The following is a 27,237-nucleotide window of genomic DNA, read 5'->3' on the forward strand; positions in this document are numbered from 1 at the left end:
TGGAACAAAGAGCTTTGTTCAAAGCCAGCCGTTTCCCCAAGTTAGGCCGTCTCTTGGCTCCAACATGTGACTTTGGATATTTCCCATCATCGACATTTGGCACCTGGTTTCTCTTATGACTTGAGCAGCTGTAGATCTTTTGTTCTCCCACCAGTCGCTCATGCGGCCAACCATCCACACCCGCAAAGTAGGCCTTAAATCATACGTGCATAAACAGCTTTGGAGCTGGACTGCTTTATTTTAAACGGCAACATTTCTCCATGCGATGACCACTTCTTTCAGTATTTCCGGGCCGTCGATGCTAATCCGTTTTTACCCGTCATTGAATCGTTAAGCAGAAGGCGGGGACTTTCTTTGTTCTTCTCTTCATCCCCCTGTTGTTTTTTTGTTTTTTTATCTCAGTGAAGATTCCGGAAGACCCAATTCCTCGCTTTCCTCTTTCCAAAACACGACTCGACCAACAAACTGTTAATATCTCGAAATCCCGTTTTGGATTAACATTAGTGTGCAGGGATGAAATGAAAGTGCGGCCGAGGGTTAGATGAGAGGGGAAAAAAAATGGAGTGAGATGGAGTGACTGAGAGGCTTTGAGATTAAATGAAAAAGCTGACAGCGTGTCCTTGTTGTGTAGTCGGGTTGGGGGTGTTTGAGAGCGCTGGCTGGCAATCATCTTTTCCGGGGCGAACTCTTGACATGATCGATGTAAATACGCTGATATCTGACAAACAGCATTTAATAGGGGGTGAGTTTTTTGTTTTTTTTGTTTTTTTTTGTGAGCATGTACAAAACTGCCAAAATTTGAAATAAATAAATGACTAAAATAAATAAATAAATAAATGACTAAAAGTGGGCGGCACGGTAGTCGAGTGGTTAGCACGTCCGCTTCCCAGTTCTGAGGTCTCCGGTTCGAGTCCAGGCTCGGACCTTCCTGGGTGGAGTTTGCATGTTCTCCCCGTGCCCGCGTGGGTCTTCTCCGGGTACTCCGGTCTCCTCCCACATTCCAAAGACATGCATGGCAGGTTAATTGGGCGCTCCGAATTGTCCCTAGGTGTGCGCGTGAGTGTGGATGGTTGTTCGTCTCTGTGTGCCTTGCGATTGGTTGGCAACCAGTCCAGGGTGTCCCCCGCCTACTGCCCAGAGCCAGCTGAGATAGGCGCCAGCACCCCCCGCGACCCTTGTGAGGAATAAGCGGTCAAGAAAATGGATGGATGGATGGATGACTAAAAGTGAAAATAAAAATTAATCTAAAAAAATATAATTCCAAAATTATATCTAAAAAAATAAATGTAAATGGAAATAAATCCGTTTTTATTTTTAACTTTTTGTCATTTTTTTTCATTTATTTAGACATTTATTTATTTATTTATTTAATCATTTATTTATTTATTTTTATTTATTTATTTATTTATTTATTTAATTTTTATTTTCACTTTTAGATATTTATTTATTTATTTATTTCGTCATTTATTTATTTATTTTTATTGATTTTTATTTTATTATTTATTTATTTATTTATATATTTATTTAATTTTTATTTTTACTTTTAGACATTTATTTATTTATTCCATCATTTATTTATTTAGATTTATTTCATTATTTATTTATTTATTTATTTCTATATTTATTTAATTTTTATTTTCACTTTTAGACATTTATTTATTTATTTATTTAATCATTTATTTCGAATTTTGGCAGCTTTGGTCCTCCACGTTACGTGCTCAACAGTTGCCTGCTACCATCTTGAATAATACTCAAAAGGGGTCTTCACATGGAACAACACACAAGGAAATGTGGTTAAATTTGGACACGCTTAATCAGATTATTATTTCCGCCGGCACGACTTAAAGCCTGGAATCATTTGACGTTTGAAACGGCCCGAACGCAAACAACGTATAAAGTGATCATCTCATCATAAATCCGGCCTGCCTCCAGCTGTTGGCCCAAACAGACGCCTCGAAGGGCAAAGCTATCATCGTGCCACATCAGTAATGCTGGAACCTGTTCAGCCAGCCTGAAGGAAGAGTTCATTTAGATGACAGACGCAAGTTAACACTGGGAAGATTTGCTCTCCCTGAGTGGATATAAAAATTCAGAGCATGACGCTCAACTCTTGTGTGATTATTCAAGTGCCTTTGAGCTCATTCTTCAAAGAGCTAATTTTTTATTTTTTTTGGTTAACTTGGCTCCGGAAATATTAAAAAAAAACTGTAAAGATGCGAAATTGGTTGGAAAATGCATGACTAAGGTTACAGGCTGCGGAATGTCGAAGACATTAAGACGGTGTAGAGACTCCACTGTCTTTAACAGTTGTCCTGACATGCTCTTGGCACGGCCTTGAAACTAATCATAAAAATTCCACATACAGAAAAAAAAAAACACTTTAAGGGAGCAATGACTGGGGTAGTAACCTTGACTTTTTTACAGCTAGGAAATATACCTGTATTGTACATTTTCGGCCCTGGAAAAGGAATAAACAGATACCTTGAATCACTTTTTGCCACAAGTGCAAGTTTTTGTTTGTTTCAGCAGTGTACAGGTTGGGTTACTAAATTCCAACTACTGGTAATTATTTTTTAAGCTATAAACATTTAAAAGGGCCAGTCTGCCGGTTTGACTCGAGAAAAGGCACTTTTTAAATACAGGATTTAAACAAACAAACTACTTCTCAATTTACAGATCTGGGCTTTTTTTCATGTGTGGGGGTGATTTTGTCCTAAATCCCCACCCCGCCAGCCTGTATTTTGCCATGTTGTGTTTGTTTTGTAAACAGCGAGACGTTTCTGTGGAAAGACAGTGTTTACACCCCTTCAAGCCAATCGCAGAGCGTAGGGGGGGTTGTCGCAAACGGGGGCCGGGCGAATGTGTCGGCTGCGTGACGTCACTCCCGCGGAAATTTGAAAGAACGCACGGATTATTATTTTTTTTCACTCACTCACTCACTCACTCACTCACTCACTCACAGAATCTGACGTGTGAATGAGTGAGTGAAAAAAAAAAAATCCGGGAGTGACGTCACACAACCGAAAAATTTGCCCAGCTCCGTTTGCGACACGAACGCCCCCCCCACCCTGAGATTGGCTGGAGCGTTGTAAACACTGTCTTTCCACAGAAACCTCCCGCTGTTTACAAAACAAACACAAAATGGCGGGTTTAGGACAAAATCAACACCAGAAATGAAGACAAGCCCTGATCTGTAAATTCAGAAGTAGTTTGTTTGTTTAAATCCAGTATTTAAAAAGTGCCTTTACCAGAGTCAAACCGGCAGACTGGCCCTTTAAATCACGTCACGTTCACATTGGATTTTTTTTTCAGTCCACGTATTTTCTCCCCATCTTATTTTACAATCCATTTTATCTTGTTGAGTCTCTGTTGCCTCCCTGCTGCCTACAAGAGAGGATTAGCTGGTGACGTGGCCGTATTGCATTCAATTGCACAAATTACCACATGCTCAGGCCACACTAATAACTAAATGTTGTGGCTCACTTCATAATTTAGAGCTTGAGCTAAGATAGTGATAATGTAACACAATATTACAGCAATGTATTATTATTTTGTTGTCCTCCATTTTGCTAGATTCCAAAGCTGCGGCAAGAAAAAGTCAACATTAATTACACTTAAGAATGACGAGGCACGAATCAACTCGATTAGTTTTTGGAGAGCAGCAGAGGCCCATTTGAAGTTGAACCCGATTTTATACAGCACAAGTTTGAACTGCTTGTTGATGAAATGATGCATGTGGGAGCTCGGTGGATGTGGATGGACACAGCCGACAGCCCTTTCTGCAGCTTAGGCTACGTTTTAGCTTAGCATCCCCATTTGCCTGAAACGTAGCGTTGACGTTTTGACCGTTTTCTCTCTGCTGAGTCCCGGATGCTCAAAGTTCAGCTCGCAGTCTAGCACGGATGCCAGTACGTTCCCTCAGGACGTTCCCGTCACGTTTCTCACGTTCTGTCAAGGCTTTCTACCAATGAATCATGGACGCCAGGCAGCTCTGGTGCACGTTTGTGGCCAGGGTAGACTCGTATAAAACTCAACTGCCAGGCCCGGCTCCAGAATCGGCGTCAGTGCGGGGGGGGGGACACATACTGTCTCTCAAAAAATGTTTGATTTCAATTCCATGTTGTGTTACAGCCTATTATTGTTCTGGTAAGTTTTAAACATCTTTCTGGGTTTTCACTCCAAATACCGCTTGTCATTTTTGCCCATCATGTTCAGTCACAGTGTCTCGCGACCGTCTCGTTTTGAGTTCCTCTTTGTATCTTTTATTTCATACAGAAATGAATCTGTCCTATATCAATAAAGTTGTCAGATAATCCTTTTAGTCTTGTTCTTGGTGTAATCTCCTTAGTGTGTGTGTCTCTTTAATTTCCTGTTCCTGTCTGCTGTCTGTCCGGAGGCAGGCAGGGCACAGTCAAGCATCAGCTGGCGACACAGACATGTGATGCAACCAGGAAAAAACAAACAAACAAAAAAACAAAGTTACATGCAGCTTTTAGTAGTTTTAGTGATTTTATAATGAATTAAACTTTTTTTTGTATGATTTTCACATGTGGGCGGCACGGTGAATGAGTGGTTAGCACATCTGCCTCCCAGTTCTGAGGACTCCGGTTCGAGTCCAGGCTCGGACCTTCCTGGGTGGAGTTTGCATGTTCTCCCCGTACCCGCGTGGGTCTTCTCCGGGTACTCCGGTCTCTCCCGCATTCCAAAGACATGCATGGCAGGTTAATTGGGCGCTCCGTATTGTCCCGTCGGTGTGCGTGTGAGTGTGGATGGTTGTTCGTCTCTGTGTGCCCTGTGATTGGCTGGCAACCAGTCCAGGGTGTAACCCCGCCTACTGCCCAGAGCCAGCTGAGATAGGCGCCAGCACCTCCCGCGACCCTTGTGAGGAATAAGCGGTCAGGAAAATGGATGGATCGATTTTAACATGCTTTTTGGTGGGTGAGATTTTTTTTTTTTAATTATTTTTTTTTTCTAATACAGCCGTTTTTTTTTTTTTTTTTTTTTTTTTTTTTTTTTGTTTTTTTTTTACATACATACGTTGGGTACTGTATGACTTTACTTTTTTAAAACAACAGAAGGATGTGCATTTTTTTTTTTTTTTTACCAAATTTTGTACACTGTATAAAACATGACCATTAAATAAATAAATAAATTGTCGCAACAAAGTGACAATTAATATCCCGTAATTGAGTAGATTTTAACTACTTCATCTTTGATTAAAAACAATTGATTTAAATAAGTAGTTTTAAACAAATTTGGCCAATGGCGGACTTTGGCCAGAAACATAAGTGTTTAGCAATTAAAATAAAAGAATGCCATTGAGTAGTATTAAATAATTTTTCAACATTGCTGACATTACTGATAAAATATAATTAAATTCTACTTATTGATATTTACCTGATTTTATTCAGACAAAATAAGTTCATATAACTGACTAATTATTCAAATTTGATGACACCAACATAATATTATACCAAACTAAATAGTGTCATTTTATTACGTACAGTTTACTAGAATATATTAATTTAGCCCAGTCATGCTTTTTTTTTTCGGTGTAAACGCCCTCGCCTCATAATGACGCGGCCATCTGAAGTCCCTCAGGGAGATGTCAGCGAGGGAAGGAAATTAAATATACTTAAAAAAAAAAAAAAAAAAGAGTAAAAGGCAACAAAGGAAGAAGAAAAGGTCCAGAGAGGTTAAGGCCGAAAAGGAAGAGAAACCATTTTAGGAGAAGGGAGTTTGTCTAAACAGCAGACTAAAACGGAGATGGAGATCATTTGGGGAATTCCAGATGGAGAGCTTCCACGGCATATCAGGCACACGCGCGCGCGCATACGCACACACGCCGTGCTTCGTACGCATAGCCGCTCGGTGTTAAGGTCGGTGCTACACTCCGTCTCCCCGGGTCATTATCATGGGCCCGAAAATAGACAGCCAAGTGTGTCACGGCGTGTGAAGTGAGCGTGACATTGAATAAACAGCCCTCGACCCTGAGCCCCTCCCTCTCTCATGGCAGACCGGAACACATTCTTGAAAAAACAAAACAAAACGGAGGAGATGACGCTCGCAATCTGGACAACTGGACGCACGTGTCCGCAGACAAATATTATCGTTGCGTTTAGCTGTCTGCGCTACCAAAGCCGTCCTTGGCTCACGTGACCCCGGACGGGGAAGCTGGAGGTGCCGGAGCTCTGGATTGGGCTGGTGCGTCTCACGGATACAAATAGACAACCACCAGAACCGCCACACACACACAAGCGTCTAGGGGTGTGCTAAAAAAATAACCGATACGTCAATATACGTCGTTGCGGGCCTCATTACAATCCACGTATCGATACGCAGTTGGCAGAATCGATATTGCTCGTTAACTTTAAATAGGCAGTTAACGTTTGACTTTGCAAACTTGCATTGTACCTAAAAAAATAAAGAAACAGCAGCGTCTTTGAAGTTAATTGCCTTCAATTAATGCAAAAATAGCTCACCGGTGATTGGACACTGTGTCTTGGCTAAGAAAAATGAAAGCAGAGGTGTCTTAATGTACCAATTTTCCTATATTTTGTTTAAAAACGAAATAGAATGTGTTAAATGAACAAAAATGCTGTTTTTATTTTTCCCCCCAAATATTTCAAATAAGCACATTTTAGAGCTGTAATTTTAATACTTTGATATTGTTGCTCATATCGGCTCATGCATATTAATACATTTTCCTGGTGTGTCTGTGAAAGCTGCTTGCTCTTGGGGGGGGGTTAGGGTTGGGGTTAAACCATTTAAACGAGGCATGCCGCTTGGTGGTAAACCAGAACCGCTGTTAACAAAAATGTTTCTGTCAATCAGCATAAAAAACATATCCTTTAGGTATACATATGACTGTTAATTCATGTAATATATCGGGATACGTATCGCCTTGAAAATCAAGTATTGGGATACATATGTGTCGCGATACATATCGTATCGTGATACGTATCGTATCGTGACCCATGTATCATGATACGTATCGTATCGTGACCCCTGTATCATGATACATATCGTATCGTGACCCCTGTATCATGATACGTATTGTATCGTGATACGTATCGTGACCCCTGTATCATGATACATATCGTATCGTGACCCCTGTATCGTGATACGTATCGTATCATGACCCCTGTATCATGATACATATCGTATCGTGACCCCTGTATCATGATACGTATCGTATCGTGATACGTATCGTGACCCCTGTATCATGATACATATCGTATCGTGACCCCTGTATCATGATACGTATCGTATCATGACCCCTGTATCATGATACATATCGTATCGTGACCCCTGTATCATGATACGTATCGTATCGTGACGTTAGTGGCAATACCCAGCCCGACAAGAGTCTGACTATGACCTCCTCATCCACTGTCTAATGTTGTTCCATTCATTTGACTTCACTTATTGTGTTAACGAGCGATACGGTAAAGGAGCTGACACCTGTTTGAGGGTGAGAATGGCTAATCGCTGGAACAGCTAATCAGTGCTTGTCGTTAATATTGATCAGCAGCACGCTGCGTTATGGACGTGCTCATTAACCAGTGTGTCTCGTCTCTCTTTTTTTCTTCTTCTTCTTCTTCTTTCCTGCCGCTTCTCCTGCTCCCCATCAGCAACCTCCAACGGCACCGTGGAGGGCCTGGAGAACCGCGAGGGGGGCGTGTGCAAGAGCCGAGCCATGAAAGTCATCATGAAAGTCGGGCAAGGTAAATGCGTGCGCACCTCCAGCACAACGCGGCGCTCTGGCGGCCATGTTTCACTTTGCCGTGACATTTTCATTTATCGCCACACGCGTGTGTCGAGCGTGACTCTGCCTGCCGACGGCCTCCGACGAGGCTTCGCCCATTTCTTTCTTTTTATTTATATGTCAGTGTGCACACACACTTGTCCTGTTGTGACATACGCTCAATGGCTGATCGATCAGGCAAAAAGTGGATCAAATATAATAATACAACACTGCACGACTCCTTTAACATGTAAATTATGGAATTTATTGACCAAAAAAAAAAATAAATCCCTTTCTTCCTTTAAATTTTTACTTCAACTTGTATTTTACACTTGTAATGTGTTTTTGTTTATATGTTCAAAACAATAAACCAAACCAATAAATCCTTACTCTCTCTCTCTCTCTCTGATATATAAAATATATACACTAGAATTTATAATCCATAGACCATGGCCAAGTATGCAAAAACACGCAAAGAATTTGCCTTTATAGTCACAATGTATCCGAGAATAATGAAAAATAAAATTGACCAACAGAGACAGACAAAATGGGAAGCCTGGCGGTTCACGACTTAGTGCCCCAAGTTTCTTAGATCTGAAAAAAGGAAACATGAGAAGAGAGGGGGGTAAAAAGCCAAGGCCCGTCCTGGGTTCCTTTAAAGGGGAGCACAGTATGGACCTGGAAAAAAAACAAAATATAATCGTATATTTTTATTGTCCATATTTTTATTATATTTGGTATGTGTTCTTTAAAAAAAAAAAAAAAAAAAAAAACTTAAATAGACACAAGACGGCATTATTTATTTATTTATTTAAACTCTGTATCTACTTAAATAATTTGAAAAAATTACATGAATGCAGTCATAATATTACATGATATGTTTCCACTAAATTAGTTGTTAGTTGTAGGCAAGATTGTCATGTTAATGTTGGTGTTGATGTTCCAAAAAAATTGACTAGTTCATTGTTTGGCAAACGTATTCATAATTCAGGTATACATAGCTGGTTGTCAAAAAAATGTTTTTTGTCTCATTGAATTAGGATTTTAATGACATAAAACGTTGCAGTGCCATTTTAACATATACAAATTGCATGCAGGATTTTGTTCAGATTCCATTTGATATTTGTGTATTTTCAAATAATAAATGTCCACTAGAGTGACACAAGGCCCGACTGGTGAGCACATCCGCCGCTTCACATCACAGTTCTGGTCTCAGGAATTCCTGTGTGGATTTTGCATGTGCAAAACGGTGGGTTTTATCTTGGTGCTCTGCTTCCCTCCCACATTCGCAGAAAAACACGCACGCCGGTGAAACTGGAGCATCTAAATTGAAAATTTAAATTCAATTGAAAGCGAGTGCAAATGTGTGCTTATGTCTGCGCTGGGATTGGCTGGTGACCAGTTGTGGTTGTAGCCCCGCCTCTTACCCAAAGTCAGCTGGGATGAATGATACGGAGAACGGATGGATGGAAAATGGACGCTAAATGGACTCGTTATGCTAAAGATTTTGTATGATTGTTTGTATACGCTCATCAACACATTCCGATCTCTGTAGCAATTCAATGTCTAATCACTATTTATTAGTATTTCTAGACACACCAACATTTTCCCAATAAATCGCCTGTCCTTTAAAGATTACAAATATGTTTCGCAATGCATCTCTCCACACTGATGCCTGTTGGTAATTAAACATCAGAAACTCATTTGTCAACCATTAATAAGTCACAGTACGAACTTTGTTGCCTTCATCTTTCATCGCGCATCATTTAACAAACGAACACTCACTTGTCGTTACAAACAAGGATTTATGATTGCATGCAAGTCACCAAAAATAACACTTTTTTTTTTTATTTTTATGAATCTGTGCATCAATATGATAAATATCTCCAATTACACACAATCACACAGTGCATGCATAGTACAGTCAAACCTCGATTTTCAAACATAATCCGTTCCAGAAGGCTGTTCTAAAAGCCATTTGTTCGAAATCTGAAACAATTTTTACCAGTATAATTAATGTAAATAATTTTAATCCGTTCCAAGTCTAAAAAAAAACTTTTTCCAAGTTTTTTTTTTCTTCTTTTTTTTTTTTTTTTTACTATTTTACACCATAAACTGCACTGTATACTGTTTACCTTAAATAGAAAAGGGTAGAAATAGACACTGTTTTATTCAGATATCCTATCTAAAGTGATGGAAAAAAATAAAAATGCAAACATTTATTTTTTTAAATTTAATACTTTCCTCTTTTCTTCACCAGCTTTACTACTTTCACTTGCTTTCTTTTGACCCATGATTAGGGGCTAATACACGATGCAAAACTTAAAAAAAAAAAAAAAAAAAAAAGATTTGCGTAAATAACAATGAACAGGTCTGCTCCGAACGAACTTTCAACACGAATGTGCTACGGAGGAAGCAATCGAGTTAGCTCGGCTCCCGAGCGAGTCGCGTTCAGGTACGCTCGGCTTTTTTTCAGTTTGGTTGAGAGCCGATTTTTTTTGGACGCGTTCTGAAACATAAAATTCTCAAATTTTCTGGTTGAAAACCGACTTGGTTGAGAACAGAAGCGTTCAAAAACCGAGGTTTGACTGTACATCTCATTTTGCATTCATTTGTACTTTATAAACTATTTTCTGACAAATGTGTGTTCATATATGCTGTATGTATTATTAAATGTGTGTCTTTGTGAGCGTACGTATGAATGTTTATAAAACGTGTAATCATAAACCCGATGCAACTGATCTTGATTTTCAAAAAGTGTCCTAAAAAAAAACTGAGATGTATTTAAACGTGTAAAGTGGTCAGTGGGAGCCAAATAAAAAAAAAATACAGGACGTAAATAATCGAGTTTTGTTTGGATGTGTTTGGACGCGACGTTTTGCTTCGCATTATCGTTTACTTACTAAGCAGATTTCACATATCCGGAATTTGACAGATGTGTAAACATGCGCCGTCTTAATAACACCCACGCACAATAATGTCTTATCCAAGGACACGATCTCCCGGAAATGATTTGCCTTGAAAAAAAAAAGAAAAAAGAAAAAAAAAAAAGACTGTGGAAGTTTACGCGTCTGTTTGCAAATTGATATTTAAATGGCGGCTAGCAGGACGATAGCAGCACATCCCGGCAGTCGATTGTAAAATAGAATCTTAACGAGCTGCTGATGTTAGCAAGGTTGGCGTCGGAGCGAATTCAGCCGATACAGTGAAAAAATGCCCGCAATCATTTGACAAACAAGCGGGCGTTGCATTATTCTTCCATGTAGGTCACTTGGAGCATCCTGCAGGCTGAGATCTCGCCAGCAAAAAGACAACACAGCTGCACCAGGGCAGGCGAGCTTCCACTTTAAGCCTTATATAGCGAGGGGGGAAAACAAATTTGGGGAACTTAATGGAAGTGGAAAGCAAACATCTGACTCAAAAGAAAGTTCGAGGAAAACTTTGTTTGCGTTGGTGTTGCCCGCGGCTGTTCCTCGTCTTCAGCGGCGTGTGCGCTTATTTCGCTAAAAGGTTTGAAGCGGTCTGTCACTCACAATCACTGTGCCCTGAAAACCTGGTTCAAAAAGATGCCGCCTGGTTAACTTTTTTTTTTATTTCATACAGATAAACGTGCCTATTCAACCTAGAAACAGTTTGACAATGACCTGTGGGTAATTTCCGCCCTTTTACTTGCTTTTAATGTAACTTTCACTAAAGCAACATGTGAAAAGTACGTAGAAAATACATTTGTTAATTCCCTACCACCAATCACTCATACACAAAGAATCATATTTGATTATATAACAGGATGTTGAAAATAGACAGTAGCGATAGACCGATATGGGTTTTTACTCAGGGCCGATGCCGATACCGATTATTAGTCGTCAAGTAGGCCGATAACCGATATTTCAAGCCGATATTCATTTGCAATAAAAGAGAAAATAATAGTGTTAAAAAAAATCTTTTCATTTTAAACATATAAATAGACACCTTTATTTAATTAAAAATTTTAACAGAAATTGTAGGGAACTTCCCGGGTTATCAGCATGTTAAGCTAATTTCAAAACTAATCAAGTAAATAAATAAATAAATAGTTTTCTACTGTAAAGAAAGTTTTCCAAAAGTTCTACATAATTTTTTTCCATTTTTTTTTAATTATTAGTTTTTTTATAAATTAAAAAAGTGTTGGGACTTCCCAGTGTTTGCAGTGAATAAGTAAATAAATTGTTTTCTACTGTGTTCTACTATAAATAATATTTTTCCAAAATTTCAACATAATTTATACATTTATTTTTATTTTTTTAAATTATTTTTTATTAATTAAAAAGGGTTGGGACTTCCCAGTGTTTGCAGTAAATAAGTAAATAAATTTTCTACTGTGTTTTACTGTAAATAATATTTTTCCAAAATTTCAACATAATTTATAAATTTATTTTTTTAATTATTATTTTTCATAAATTAAAAAGGGTTGGGACTTCCCAGTGTTTGCAGTGAATAAATAAATAAATGGTAAATATAGTGACACATGTATGTAAATTGAAATGTATCTAATTTGGGTTTTCGTCAAAAGATCTTCGCGGACAGTGACAAATTGTCTGAATATGTTCGAAATGTCTTAGCAACAAGTAAAAAAAAAAAATTCCTGTGATCATCTTACAAATCCTGATGAAAACAGAAAATTTGCTACACGTTCGCAAGCATTCACTGCTCGGCGAGATTCCAGATTTATCGGCCTTCAGATTCGTAAAAAGGCCGATATTTGTCAACTAACTTGCCAAATATCGGCCGATAATCGGTCTATCCCTAATAGACAGTATATACAATGATATTCCCCAGTCAGATAAACGTATGATGAAAACTAACTACTTATGTAACTAACTGACTGACCAGTAAATAAATGTAATGAGTCAAAATTAGGGATGGGGTTAGTACTTTTAAACATTTATAATTATATTTTGAAAACAAAACTTTGTTCATTTCATTTAATTTACAGCGAATTAGTGTTTTGATGCAATGAACATGTTTCCATATGTAAAAAAAAAAAAAAAAAAAAGAAATAAAAACCAGACATTCCCAATTAAATCATTCCTTCAGTCCTGTAATGTTTAATTGTCAAACGTACAAAGCAAGTTAGGCAGCGCCCCCCCCCCCCCCACTTGCTTCAATAAACTTGGTTGCCCCGCAGCCAAAATCCTGCTGTGTGGTCTGACGTGCTCATTAAACACGGAGATAATGTAGTTTCAGTCTGGCTCGTCTTCACTGGAGATGTCAGACTGTAAAAGTCTAACCTACTTCCACGGCCGCGCGTCGGTGGGGTGACATTGAACATTCCAAATTAGCCATACTTATGCGCATTCAGGCAATTACTCAATTAGTCATTCAGCACATTTAAAGAAAAAAAAAAAAGTACAGTAGTTGACCTATCGTTGCGTTATGTCTAAATAGTAATTGAGCAGCATTATTAATGTGTGAGGCAGCATGCAATTTATTTTGTTCCATTTTTCTCATTCTGTAGGCAAAACAAAAGTATGGTGACAAAGATAAAACTTAAGTAATAAATCATACAAAAACGTCTTTCTTCTAACCCTCTTGAAAAAAAAAGAAAAAAGAAAAAGACTTCTGCTCCACATGACAGATTTTTTTTTTCAAAGTGGTTAATGGGTCAGCATAACGGCATATTATTTTCTCAACATCCCTTAATAAAAAAAAAAAAAGAGAGAGAAGGCATTTTTCGTCTAATTACAAAGCGAAACGAAATCCGACTTAATTCTCCTAAGATCGGGCTCCACCAAATCATAACAACGGCTATCTCGGTGCACGTTTTGATTTGGGCCAGGGTTTGAACCGCACATCTATTTTTAAAGAAAGCCAACTGAAAGTTAAAAAAAAAAAAAAATCCCTTTTTTGACAGGAAGGAAGAAGCAGATGGACTGGAGGCGGGGCCGTCATCTGCCTCCACCGGCTTGTGGCTAATTTATGAGCTTGGTGTCGTCTGTATTTTGTATTTTGTTATATAATTGAATATAAAGTCGAGCTCCAAAAACGCTGGGCCGTGCTTGGCGCTGACCCCAGATGTCATTGTGTTTAATCCACATTCCCTCTGTCGCCGCAGCCCAATGCCAACACTTCCTGTCGCCAAATCTCCCATATGTCCGCTCTTCCTCCTTTTTTGCACTTTGCTCTCCGGGTTGCCGTTTTGGTGAGCCATCACAGTGCGCATTGTTTCATGTGAAGCTGAATCATCGGCGATGAAATGATTCGCCCACTCAAAGTCATTTTACCCTTCAAATGCTTTGTATTGCGTCTGTTGTGTCGTTTTAGAAGAGGATCTGTCCAAAATTGTGCGCCTCTATTGTTGTTCAGTTCTCTTTTTGTCCGCCGCCGCCGTCATTTGGAAATATGTTGACTCACCTCCTTGCATTGCGACTCGCTTCCTCCCTCCTTGCTAGCCGCTGCAGCTCTATCGTTGTCTCCCTCAACCCTCCCCGCTGTCTCCCTCCTTCTGGCGCCTTGGCACTTCTGAGGTAGTTGCTGTCTTTATAGCTAAGGGAAATGTCAGCGGTACACGTCGGAAAAATGGGTCAGAAACACGCACCAGAGCAGGCTGCACGTGCTCATCGGGTAGCAAAACAAGTATCGGGGCAAGTGAATCGGATCGGCGTGTCCCCCTCGTATCGAGCGTCATGTGCCAATGTTTCCGCCTTCCACCTCGTGCTGCTGTCTTCTCTCATCAATTATTGACACCCCTCCGCGGCTCACGACGCTGCGAGCCGGCGCTGCGCTCGTGGTGATGCGGTGGCCGGAACATTAGCAAGACAAATGTGTTAATAGTGCGATTTGTGTTTGGATGCTCAAGAAAAAAAAATAAAAGAAAAGGAAAGAAATGTAGCCGATGCACCTGCAATTGAATTAGTGTTGGGTGATATGGAAAAAAAAAGAGTTAGGACCGTTTTATATCATGATTAGGTTATTCTGTTAAAAAAACAAAAAACAAAAAAAACACTATGACCCCTGACCTTTTCTCACTTTATGCTGAAAAGACATTAAACAGTTTACTGTTTCCATCCATCCATTTCCTGAACCCTTTATCCTCAATATTAATATACATTTCATCTTTTAATCTAGGCCACTCCTCCCAGCTAACATAACAATCAGTGCAATTTCGTTTAGCTATGTGTGTACCATTATTTTGTATAATTTCCCTCCAATAATATATTAAATTCGTTGCTACAGTACTTTACTGTTCAAAATTGACAACAGCTGTTCTAGTGAGACCTTTCGTAAAATGTCAGTCAACCAAACACATAAAATAACAACAACAATTAGCAATGGTTAGCTTAGAAATTCGCGTAGCTTCTCCATCTTTCCCTCTGTTAATTACTCCTCATAATCCCTTCGTGAGAATACTTGTAAGAAGTATTTCTTATATATCCCCATGGAAGTTGTGATAACTGACTTGTTAGCAAAACCGCAACGTGTTTACGCGCAAGTAGTAGCCAGCTGTAGCTCGTTGCTAGCTAACTGCTGCGGTGTAAATAGAACTGATTTCGTTTTGATCGTCCGACTACATGCTAGTAAGGTGACGTAAGCAGCCCAGACGAAGCTTTTTGGGGCTGTGGAGTGATTCTCACTTTTGTTGTTCTTACCTCTTTGACTGCCAAAGACGTTTAATAATGATTAGTAGAATTCCGATGAATGGAATGCGATCCTTCATTTAGTGGCCACATTGTATATGTAGTAAAGGCAAACAATATTCTCTTTGCATTGGGTTAGGGTTAGGGGGTCGTTCTTATTGTTCATGTTTGCTAAAATAACGATAGACACAACAAAACTTTTATCATCTTCATGTCATATATCGTCATAATGCCCAGCAGACAATTAAATGTATTTTTCCTCCTTTTTTTGCTTCCCACATCCCGAGGACAGAAAATGCACACAAAATTGCTTACACACATGCAAAACCTGCCTTGAGGGAATTGCCTGCTGACAAACACGAGTCCTCACGCGTATCCCCTGAGCAGGCCCCGGGGCGCATGCAGATAAAAAGGCCATATAATAAAGGAGACGCATCGGATATTGCAGCGCGGAACCCGCGCGAGCGGCATGGCTAATAGTTTAGCAGCGTCTGCCGCCCGTGCCCTCGTAAAAGCCACACGGGCGACCCGCCGGTGCTCACCGCACAAAGACTTCAAAGTGCGCGTGTTGAAATCGCTACAGACAGACTGATAAACTATCTGTTTCCCTCACGTCCCCCGCGGAGCGACCCCCCCCCCCCCCCCCCGTTCTCCTCTTCCTGCCCTCCTCCTCAAAAGTGTGCCTCGTCTCAGGCCGAGTTAAAGCCGTCGCAATAAATAAGACATATTATGGCCTTTTAACGCGATGAATAATGTAAAGCAATAAAAAGTTAATATATAACGACTTCACCCTCATTCTGCCATGCTTAAGTGTATTGTAAGTCGAGTCTTAGGTTTGTGCTTGTGTCTGTCGTCAATGTCTCGGTGTTGGAAATGTCTGCTGATGTAGATGTGAGCTCAATTTTTTATTTTTTATTTTTTTTAACGACAGGACAGGGATTCTGCGGTGTTTCGCAGGCGCTCGCTAACTCGTCCTTCCTCTTTTTTTTGTTCTTTCATCGTGACTTGGAAGACGCTCGCAACACGTGCAAAGATAACCTTGTGTGTACATGAAAGATATATCAAAAGATAACACATGATTCCTTTCCGCAGCAGAGGAACATGGCATTGTAATGCCGCATATGTGCACTGCCAAAGGCTGACTTTCTTTTTTTTTTTTTTCTTCTTCTTGTTTCCCACAGTCCCAAATGCAGTCAACCCCGCAGTGCCAGAGGATCCGCAAGATAACGCCATACCGGAGTCCAGTCCGAATCCGCCAGACCAGGATCGACCTGAGATGCCTGGAAACCCTGGTAAACGCTCGCCTTGCAAATATTTGATGTTTTTACAGAATGCACATTTTGCTCTGATTACCGTATTTTCCGCACTATAAGGCGCACCTAAAAGCCTTCAATTTTTTTGAAAAGCTGACCATGCGCCTTATATATGGATCAATATTGAGCCGCAACAGGTCTCGGTGACCCTGCACGATCGGTGACGCACATGCGCAGAAGATCCGGCCATCTTGGATCGCTAGCTAATACTAATACTTTACCTCAGAGAAAATAATAAAACAGCTGTTTATTCATTTTGGGAGCGAATGGAGTTGTCAGAAAGATGGTTTGTAATCTATTAATAAAGTTTGACTGAACTATCTGACTGTTTTGTTGACATTCCCTTTAGCGCAGCACCATCTAATGGATGCATAACGTAACCCAAGCCTCTACTGTAGCACCTTATATTTGGAAAAAGTTTGAAAATATGTCATTCATTGAAGGTGCGCCTTATAATGCGGAAAATAAATACTCATTATTATTAATTTTGAGTAATTATACTTTATTAATAATAAATGCACAACCTGAGTATTTTCCATTTCAAATAAATAAGCTTTATTATACTTATGAATATGTATCACATAAAGTTTATCTGGTTGTTTTGTGTTAAAATTATATAAAGAAAAAAAAAAAAAAAAAAAGGGAATTTGTCATGTAAAAAAAAAAAAGGATCATAATTTGGCTTGAAATATTTCAGTGAGTGCAGAGAAAAAATAAAGAAGATGGACCTCATTACCTTTTACATCTTATTGGAGATCATTAGATTGTGCAGGTGTATCCATGTGTCGAACGAGTGTATATATTATGAAATTAATAAGACCTGCAATCACATGAGATTACTTGTTGGGATGGTTGAAAAAGTCGTTTGTGCTCCTTGCACTTCTTGTTTGCCTTTTTCACCTTTCATCGTCATTGTATGCTGATATATGATATGATATATGTAAGTAGAGCCTTTCCCATCTGGCCCAATGTGATAAGCCACCCACCTTTCAATAATTGCTTATTTGACATTAGCTGCTCTATAAAAAAAAAGAAGCTTTCCTAATATCCCCTTTTCCATCTACTCAGGCTTTTACCTGTCCCGTTCTGTTAGATCAGTGATGATGTCAAGTGAGCGGGTGAAAGGTGGAATGAAGCAAGCGTCACCGCGGCTTGACGAGCTGATATTTCTGGAATGAAATTTCTGACAGCCTCCTTCCAACGTCGCCGTGTGCAGAATGTATGAAAATTCCTCGTGCCTCCGATTGCACGGATAAGGCGAAGAAGGGGGATCGGGAGCTTTTCACTCGTGTCATTTACTCGTCATTAGCCGGGAAGGCGCGGCGGCGTTCGGCCTCTCTGCCGGTTGGTTAAAGTGGCGAGCGGTCGGTGGAGTGTGCGGACCGAGTCGTCATGTTAGGATGGCAATCTGCGCGCTGATCTCAGGAGAGGCTCCTCAACATGTTGCTGGAGCGGACAGTGAGAGGTGCTGCTGCTGGTAATGGGGTGGGGGGGCCGGTGGGGGGGGGCTTTGGCAGCAGCTGCATGCATGCATGGAAAAGAGATTTGCTTCTCAGATTTCAGTCACCAGAGGAGCCAATCATTCTTTCTCATGTCCAGTAACCAAAAAAAAACGCAAAAAAACCCACCCTGTTCCCCTCATGTTTGAGCTTCCTTCCGCCCCTCAACCACAAACGCCTCTTTTAAAATAAATACAGGATACAAATCGGATGTTTTGACATCCCCTTGTCAATTTGTCAAAAACTGTGTGGCTCCAAATATATATATATATACATACATATATATATATGTATGTATATATACAGGACTGTCTCAGAAAATTAGAATATTGTGGTAAAGTCCATTATTTTCTGTAATGCAATTAAATAAGCAAAAATTGCCATACATTCTGGATTCATTACAAATCAGCTGAAATATTGCAAGCCTTTTATTGTTTTAATATCGCGATTATGGCATTTTCAGCCAAATATCTCATCTCAAAATATTAGAATAAATCCTCAGACCAAGTATAAAAAAAAAAAAAATGCCATATGAATTTAGAAGTCGATTGTTGCGATTTTTTTTATTTTTTTTTTATTATTTAAATTTAGAAAATCCTAATCAGTAAATTTGTACAGCGTAAGATTTGTATGAAAATCATTTATTTATCTGAAACTTCAATCTTATAATAAAGCTTGTCATCTGTTTCATGTTTGAACAGCATTAAAATAAAAATATTAAGGCATAATGTTCCATTAATATAACATTTTTCCATGCTTAAGGTGTGAACCCTAAGACGTTTTGGTGAATATTTTCCCATCAAAAATGGATATTTAAAAATCGATTCGGCCGCCTATTGAGAATTGCGAGATGTAATATCACGATATTATATATATATATATATATATATATATATATATATATATATATATATATATATATATATATATATTATACATTTAGAACTGATATAAATTTTGATTAATCATCAGTTAACTATTGAAGTGATGTGATTAATTCTAATAAAAATGTAATCACCTGACACACCTAATCATGAAACAAACATATATACTTATTAAATTACTTAAAAAATATTAGTACATAATTAGAAACTTTAATGTAGTCAGTAGAACTGTTTTTTCATAAATTTTATATTGATCATTACTATCACCTTTGTTTTGTTTTGTTTTCGCTCATTTACTTATTTTTGTTGATTACAGTTGGTCCTTCAAATATGCCGCAACCGAATTCTCAAAGTGATTTTTCTTATTATTGTTATCAGACAGCAACCGGCGAGACTTGCAACCTTGTAATCTTCACTTGGTCTCTTTCAGACACCATCAACCAGGACGAGTCGGGTTCGTCGGCAAGCTCGGACGGCATCCTGGGCTCCAAGGTGGCCGTGTTCTCCGCCATCGGCGCCGGTTGCATCGTCTTCCTGCTGCTCATCCTCCTCCTGGTCATCCTGCTCATCAAGATGCGCAAGCGGGCCCGCAAGAACACGCACGCGCAGCCCCGCCCCTCGGCGCTCTCGCTCAGCACCTTGTCCAATCCCAAGATGCCCGGCGGCACCGCCGGCACGGAGCCCAGTGACATCATCATCCCGCTGCGGACAGAGAACAACTACTGCCCTCACTACGAGAAGGTGAGCGGCGACTATGGGCACCCGGTCTACATCGTTCAGGAGATGCCCCCTCAGAGCCCCGCCAACATCTACTACAAAGTCTGACGCTCAGCAGCGGCCCAGAAGGAGATTCGGATTGGGGTTGTTGCGTTTGGGGACTCGATCGGGACTGCGAGCCCCGTTTTGTTATTTCCACCACCTGCTGCACAAATCTGGAGAGACGCGCACGGACGGACCGCAATCGGCTGATCACACTGACGAGAGATGTTTTCTTCTGTGGGGTTGTTATTCTTTGGCTTGTTTGGAAATCCCCGCCCTTCCTTCCTCCTCCCTTCACGTCCCCCCCCCCGAGGGGCGTCCGGGGCGAATCAAATGATGGAACTTTCTGGTTTGCTGTCCCCTTTAATGGAGCGGATGTAACCCTAACTGGCTCCCTGACGCGACTACACGCAAACCTTGCACACCAGCCGGAGAACAGGCAGGTTGTGTATGTGTGTGTGCGTGTCTGCGCGTGCACCTGCGTGTCAGATGGGGGGGGGGGGGCTCCACGCCGGGCCGGCAAACTCTCCAGATCGCTCAGGTATCGGACACAGTGTGTGACATATTGTGTTCCTCTCCCTTCGCACCTCGGATATTTGCCTTACTATTTTTTGATGGACGACTTTCCCTGATTCAGTTCACAAAGCAGTCGTATTTTGTTAGACTTTTTCCTACCTGTGCACAATGTATAGCGTTGAATAGATGATCATGATTATTACTCATCGCACCGCTCATGTCATCCGTTCGAGTCGAAACCGCCACTATCAAGGTGTGTGTCTTTTTTTTTTTTTCCCATAATACTCCCTTCTGTTGCCATCTTTGTCATTACTCTGGTATTTATGACCTACTTATGTGTACTTTAGGGTGTGTCCTGTGCGTGTGCGTGCGCGTGTGTTGGGGCATGTCCAGACCTTGCACCGAGAACCATCTACAGTACTTGATTGAGGAGTTAGAACAGCGAGTTCCTGTACTGCACGGGTGTCAAACTCAGTTTTTGTCTGCAGGACAATTTGTAGTTATTTGCCGAAATGATGATAAAACCAAATAAAGATTGAATTGGCTCATGGTATTTTTTTACATAGATGCCTTCTTAAAATAATCGCCTAAATCGTTTTTTCAGATTTTTCAGGGCACACAAAAAAATAACCATTTGCATTATAAGAAGGTGATTTAGGCAAAAAAATATTTTCTTAAAAAAAAAAAAAAGACTTGTAACAGGGTGACAACTACAAAAGCGTGAAACTGCCAATGTGGAGTCAACAAATACGTTTGAACATATTTCTAAGTACGTTTAAATGTATTTCCAAGTACATTTAAACATATTTGCAAGCACGATCTAAAGTACTTCGAGGCTAAATTCTAAAACCTTAATGTTTTTTTTTTTTCCCATAATGCCACGGGGTATTGACTTGCACATGTGCAAACACCGTGGCATCATGGGAAAAAAAAATGTTGAACAAAAATCATGCACTCCAGACATACTAATAAATAATTTTAAAAAATACGACTAAATATTGTTTACACAGTCAGTTTTGGTATATTGAAGGCTAAATGCTAATTTTAAAAAAAACAAAAAAAACAAAAAACTTTTTTTTTTTTTTTTTTTTTTTTTTTTAACTTACATACCCCGTGGCATTATGGGGAAAAAATGCCAAATGAAAATCATGCACTGCAGATGTCATAAAAATTACAAATAAACAATACTTACTAAGTGACTGAATTTTGCTATAATGAAGGCCAATTGCTAAAATAAATAAATAAATAAATAAATGCTTGAGTAAATACCCCTTGTGGCATTATGGGAAAAAAATGCAGAATGGAAATCATAAAGTGCAGAGATATTAAGAAATCATGAAAAAACAATTGGAATGTTTATGTACTCTATTTATGAACATATTGGTATAATGTATGCCTAATAGTTAAAAAAAACAAGAAAAAAAAGTCACTTGCACATGTGCAAGTCAACACACCAGGTCATTATGGGAATAAAAAAAAAAAAAAAGTTTTTAGCATTTAGGCTACAAATAAATATTTGCCAGTCAACCACGTTTACGCCGCAATTCTTCCCTTCTGTACAAAACAAATTGATTGATTTTTGAAATCAGAAGTTTATTAAATTTTTGTTCAAGTTACTGTAACACACGATTTGTGAGGTGGCGAACCGAATCTGGCCCCCGAGTTTCGAGTTTGACACCTGTGCTCTATATTGGAAGCGAGACACCAAATTCCTCCAGCATTCCACTTGGACCTATTTGAAGATTATTTCTGGTGCGCGTGGAGGATTTTTTATTTATTTTTTTAAGACAGCAGACGTGTTTGCTCTCGTTTGCGGTGCAGCAGTGCAACTAAGCAAATTCGGGCTAAGGGGAGGTTGGCCTACATAGTTTGCTTATCCTATATAAGTTGAATGGCTCACCGCAGATGGTTACACGATCGTCCGATGCCAATTGGCTGCCATCTGTAGATGAGTCAGTGGAGTTCACACTAATACGTGCCATCTCCGTGCCCACGTTCACCAGCCGGGGAGGAGAAAAAGAAAAAAAAAATGTCCTCCAATGCGCCAGGAAGACGGTTAGCGTTAGTTCATTTTCTTTTTCCTGGCTCATACTCGTCCTGGTGTGGAAAAAGTTGCGCGTCAAATTCCGCGGTTAAGGTGTTGAGCCTGTGAGCAGCGTTTGCGTTTGCGCGGCTGTAGCGCACGTGTCGCTAAGCGCTAATTGCTCATATTATGCGGTTTGTGAGCGCGAGTTTGAATGCTTTTGGTGGCGCTAAGCGGACCCGTTTTGGGACAGGAAGTAGTCGCTCCACACAGTCTGGCGTAAATGACGTGTAAGAGGAGAGCGCATGCGAGCTGACACACACGTGCGCGCACGGACACTTTTGGGAGTGACGGGTTGATTTCCGGGTCAGACTGCCGCCTTTTGGTGTTTACTCGGCGTCAGGGGCGCCGATCATCTACGGCCGCATCCGTGGATGTTAGCTGCTGAGTTAAAAGGCAGCCGCGCCGGAGGAGCTCGGGAAAGACTCTCGCGTGTCGTTAACCTCAAGAGTTAACAACCTAAACAGCTGCCCGGGTTTTTTTTTTTTTTTTTTTTTTGCTGCGTTTTAACTCAGCACGCGGCCCTCGGCGTTCCTCTGCGAAAAACATTGACATCAAATATTTTGCTTTGGGATCAACGTGCCCCCCTACCTTCACCAGCCAAGGGAGTCATTACCGCGTCACCACCAAACCATATTTCATTTTCATCCGTTCTTGTGTTGTGACCACTTTAATGTTATTCAAATTGGGGGGGGGGGAGGATAAAAGAGAAATGTAAATATATGCATAGAGCCCAATTTAAGATGTAATTTCACCTGAACACTGCTTATAAGGAAAAAAAAAAAGAAAAGAAAAAAAAAAGAAAATTAGAATTTTGTAATGGAGGATATTTGTAAATAGTTGTCTTTCTAAAGTGTGTTTTGTATGACTCCTTGTCTCAGTTTGCAATATGTCTATTTTCATTTCTGTCAAAGTCAAACCTATTATTGCAACAGAGGTGTCTTCTTTCGCAGTGTCCGGTATTGTCTTTGTTAGCACAATTGTTGCAAAAAAAACAAAAAACAAAACTGCGGTTCAGAGTTTTGACGTGGCCATTCAACATGCTTCTTGTTTTTGTTGTCTGTGACACTTGAGCGAGTTCATTCCAAGCACCAGTGACAACATCCTCCCGATAGGCTGCGTTCACACTGCAGGGCAGGATTTTTTTTTTGCTCAATCAGATTTTTGGTCACCGTTACAAAAGCACGTAGACCCCAAAAACAATGTTTTTTCAAGCGTCAAAGAGTAAAAGGCCATTTTCAACACTTTTAATTTAAAAAATATTGATGAGAAGTATAGTTTGTTGAAAAAAAAAATGAAATACAGCAAATTGTGAAATGTGACTTCTAATGTGAACGCAGTGTTGTGATGTGACACGAATGCGCACAAGGCACAATGAGTCGAATGTCGAGTGATGTGCACCCAAAAAAATGGCATCCCCTACCACAGTGTTTACAGAAGTAATAGTCCCGTGTATGATATTCCCATATCACTAGACTAGTGAGGTGGGAGGAGCTCGAAATATTTTCGGGAAATCAGGTGATGTCCCGTTTTGACCGGGACAGTCTTGGTTTTGAACAGGCGCTCAACCTAATTTTTTTTGTCCCGATATTACGTAGTTTTTTTTTTTTTTTTTTGCCATATGTATGTCAATCACACATCAACTCATTAAAAGGGATTTTAACTGTTAAAATTGTTACGACTTTACTTTCAGAATAACATTTGTGTGATCATTCGCAACAAATTGGTAGCAGCCATTGACCGGAACGAGAACTACTTCCTGCTTTCGCATCTAAGAATCATGGGAAATGGAGTCCCACTATCCACTGTGGTCGCCACTCGCTGGTCGGACGACGCAAGCTGAGCTTTTTAGCGGTGTATTTCCAACGTTACAATGCGAGGTATAGACCCTTCCAGCGTGACGTCACTTTTAGCGGTGGAGGGCAGGGCGTCAATTTGTTTGTTAGCAGCTAGCAAGCTAAGATAGCTTGAAGACTTCAATATACAACAAGACAAGTAAACGATTTAATGAATGACAATATATACCATGAAAGTAGTGCTCGACGTACTGTTTCAAGCAAAAACAACATACCTTAAGCTTCCACTTCTTTGCCTTCCAACAAACTCCTTTTTTTTTTCTGTAGCTAGCGGCTCCAAACGGCTGGTTTCAATGAGTTGAAGTAATGTAGTGTCCTACTCTGGATGTTTTTTGTGACACTTGACATATTTCCCACCTTTTAACGAAAACGCTGGCCGGAAAATCAAACTCTCTACATTCATTTGTTATGGCATGTTTGCCCTCCGGGAGGCGCCGCGGGTGACGTCAGCTGGAAAGGTGTTCGGGCACAGACAACTTAACCAATAGCTGTTGGGAGAGCGCAAAAACGGTTAATGGTGAGTTCTTTGTGTTGTTTAGCGCTATTGAACTGTCAACCGAGATAGCATTTAGCATTAGCGATTGGACACCCCCATTGACAAGGATTGACGTGATTAAATTTGGTGAAATTTAATGTATAGAGTACATAAACATTGTTTATTCCGATTGTTTTTTAATGATTTCTTAATATATCTGCAGTGTATGATTTCCATTCTCCATTTTTTTTCCCATAATGCCATACAGGGTATTTACTCAAGCTTTTTTTTTTTTTTTAACCTCCCACGCAGACGCGTGTCGCATAGGGGCAAAAAATAAAAATAAAAAAAATCCGGATTGAGCTGCAGTGTGAACATAGCCTTTTGCAAACAGCCACTTTTTAGGAGCTACCTCCACTTCCGCATCCGATAAAAGAGTGAAAGATGGAGGAAACTTGCTAGTTTTAATAAGTGCACACACACACACACACGAAGTGCGAAGAGGGAAAAAGAAAAGGGGCCATGTATGACAGTGTGACCGCTCTCCAATAAATCATCCGCTTTCCTCCACTCATTATCTCCCAGGCTGTCCTTTTGTTGTACTTTTTCTCCGCCGCCTCCTCCGTCAGCCCTTGTCATGCTTCTAATTTAGCACGTGGACGTTGCTCGCCAGGAGCCGCGCTCGTCGGCTCATTTCTGCCATTGTTCCAAGCCACAGTATTATTTTTTCAGTGTGCATGTATAAGCAAAAAGCTGTTCAAATTGTTTCCCTATGTTTGAATCATTACTGTCACCGTTTATTATTTGATTTCACTTTTTTTTTTTTTTTTTTTTTTTGTTATTTTGCCTCCTCTTGTTTTTGTATTTTGTTGGCCGCTTCTCAGCGTTTAACCTATCAGCACCAGCTACAAACGGAGCGACAATGTTCCACCAGTTTGGAAAATACTGCATATTGATAAATAAATTTTTCCCATGGAACTCGGCCTTTCGTTGTTCTGTCTTTGTTTTTGCAAAACACGAGATTCTTTTTTTTTTCCTCGTCTTGCTGACCACTTGACGGCGGAAGGCAGGAAGTCGCCCGCCCACTCTCGCGGCGCTTTTCCCGCTCAACCGGCGAGCTCACCTCGGGGGTCAAGCAAGACACAGATGGGTTTGTTCTGATACATTAGTCAGATTGAAATCACAAACCGGCTTCATAAATTCATATTGGGGGGCGGGCGTGGTCACGCTTTTTTTTTGTGTTTTTTTTTTGTTAGCAGAGTAACTAATATCCGTATCAAGCCCACTCTGCCGTGTTGTCCTCCCAAATTACATTTCTTCATACATGATTACGTCTGATTGGCCGCACTTTGCCTTTCCATTGAGTTGGTCTGGAATTACGCTCTGTTGTTTATCTGACTGAAGAGCAAATTCTCCGTCCTTGGTGAAAGCAGAGATGGCGTGAAACATTATTAAAGCGGCCGGGCATTTTCTCTTGACTAACACATTAGTGTTGGTGGGTGTACTACTTTTTTTTTTTTTTTTGGGGGGGGGTCTCTGATGATGTGGGCGGAGAAGAAGAAATTGATGGCCGGAGAGCAAAAGAGTCCAAGGGAGGAAGGATATGACATGCCTGTGGCTCCAGTGCCCCCCAACAAACACACACACACACACACACATAGTACACGCACACACATTCTGTTGCATTCATGGTGCCCCCAGGCCTGCTACGTTCATCTGCTTTTCTGGCTCAGTCCTAAGACGCCCCGATAGATCCACATTTCTGTGTGTTTATTAACCCCCCCACTGAGCTACTGTTTGCGTGTGTGCGTTGCCACAGGCTTCCTCTGTTGTTCCAATCAACGTCACATAAAGTAGGAATTTTTACTGCAAAAGAATCCGCTGGAGACATTTTTTTTTTTTTTCCCATTTTTTTTGGAAGTGGAATGCATTAGATCATTTTTGAATTAACTTACTCCACATTGTTGTCTGCTTTGTTTAATCTGCATAAGAATTGAACTCTCTTTATATTTAACTCATTTGCTCCCAAAAACGTGTAAATCCGTTCTATTTTAAATGTTTTAAGTGTCCCAAAATGTATTTATAAGTTTTTGTTTTTTTTTTGTTTTTTTTTACACTAGAGCTTACAGAACTTACAGAACTGTTGAGAACGGGTGAAGCAATGGTAGATGTTACAAAAAACGGCCAGCAGGTGGCACAACCAGGGCCATGTTGAAAACAAGCCGTTTCCCCACAATTCTAAGCAGATTTATTCTAATGCTAATTGCTGCAAAACGGAATCAGATGGAAATATACTTTTTATTTTTTTTCCTGATGGAAGAAGAGACTTTAATCTTTCTTTTGGTAGTTCCATGTTTTTATAGCAATAGAAGACAATATTCTGTGGGACTTGCAAAATCAGTCAAAATCTAGTAAAACAGCCGGGAGCGAACGGGATTGCGAAATGTGAAAATGGCTGCTGGGAGTGAATGAGTTAAATACTATCACATCGT

The 27,237-nt window shown here is 40.1% G+C and overlaps 1 protein-coding gene across 1 annotated transcript in view; it reads left to right on the top strand.

The window, feature by feature from the left end:
• The window catches only part of efnb1 (ephrin-B1), a 95,978-nt gene extending 70,250 nt beyond the window's left edge, over window positions 1–25,728 (top strand). The window contains exons 3-5 of the mRNA XM_077532076.1: window positions 7,635–7,727; window positions 16,542–16,652; window positions 19,487–25,728. Of these exons, the coding sequence (XP_077388202.1) occupies window positions 7,635–7,727; window positions 16,542–16,652; window positions 19,487–19,881 (599 nt within the window). The 3' untranslated portion in view covers window positions 19,882–25,728. The remainder of the gene's footprint in view (window positions 1–7,634; window positions 7,728–16,541; window positions 16,653–19,486) is intronic.
• Window positions 25,729–27,237: the final 1,509 nt, after the last annotated feature.

Source organism: Festucalex cinctus, chromosome 9 (assembly GCF_051991245.1).
Source record: "Festucalex cinctus isolate MCC-2025b chromosome 9, RoL_Fcin_1.0, whole genome shotgun sequence".
NCBI classification, from domain to species: Eukaryota; Metazoa; Chordata; class Actinopteri; order Syngnathiformes; family Syngnathidae; genus Festucalex; species Festucalex cinctus.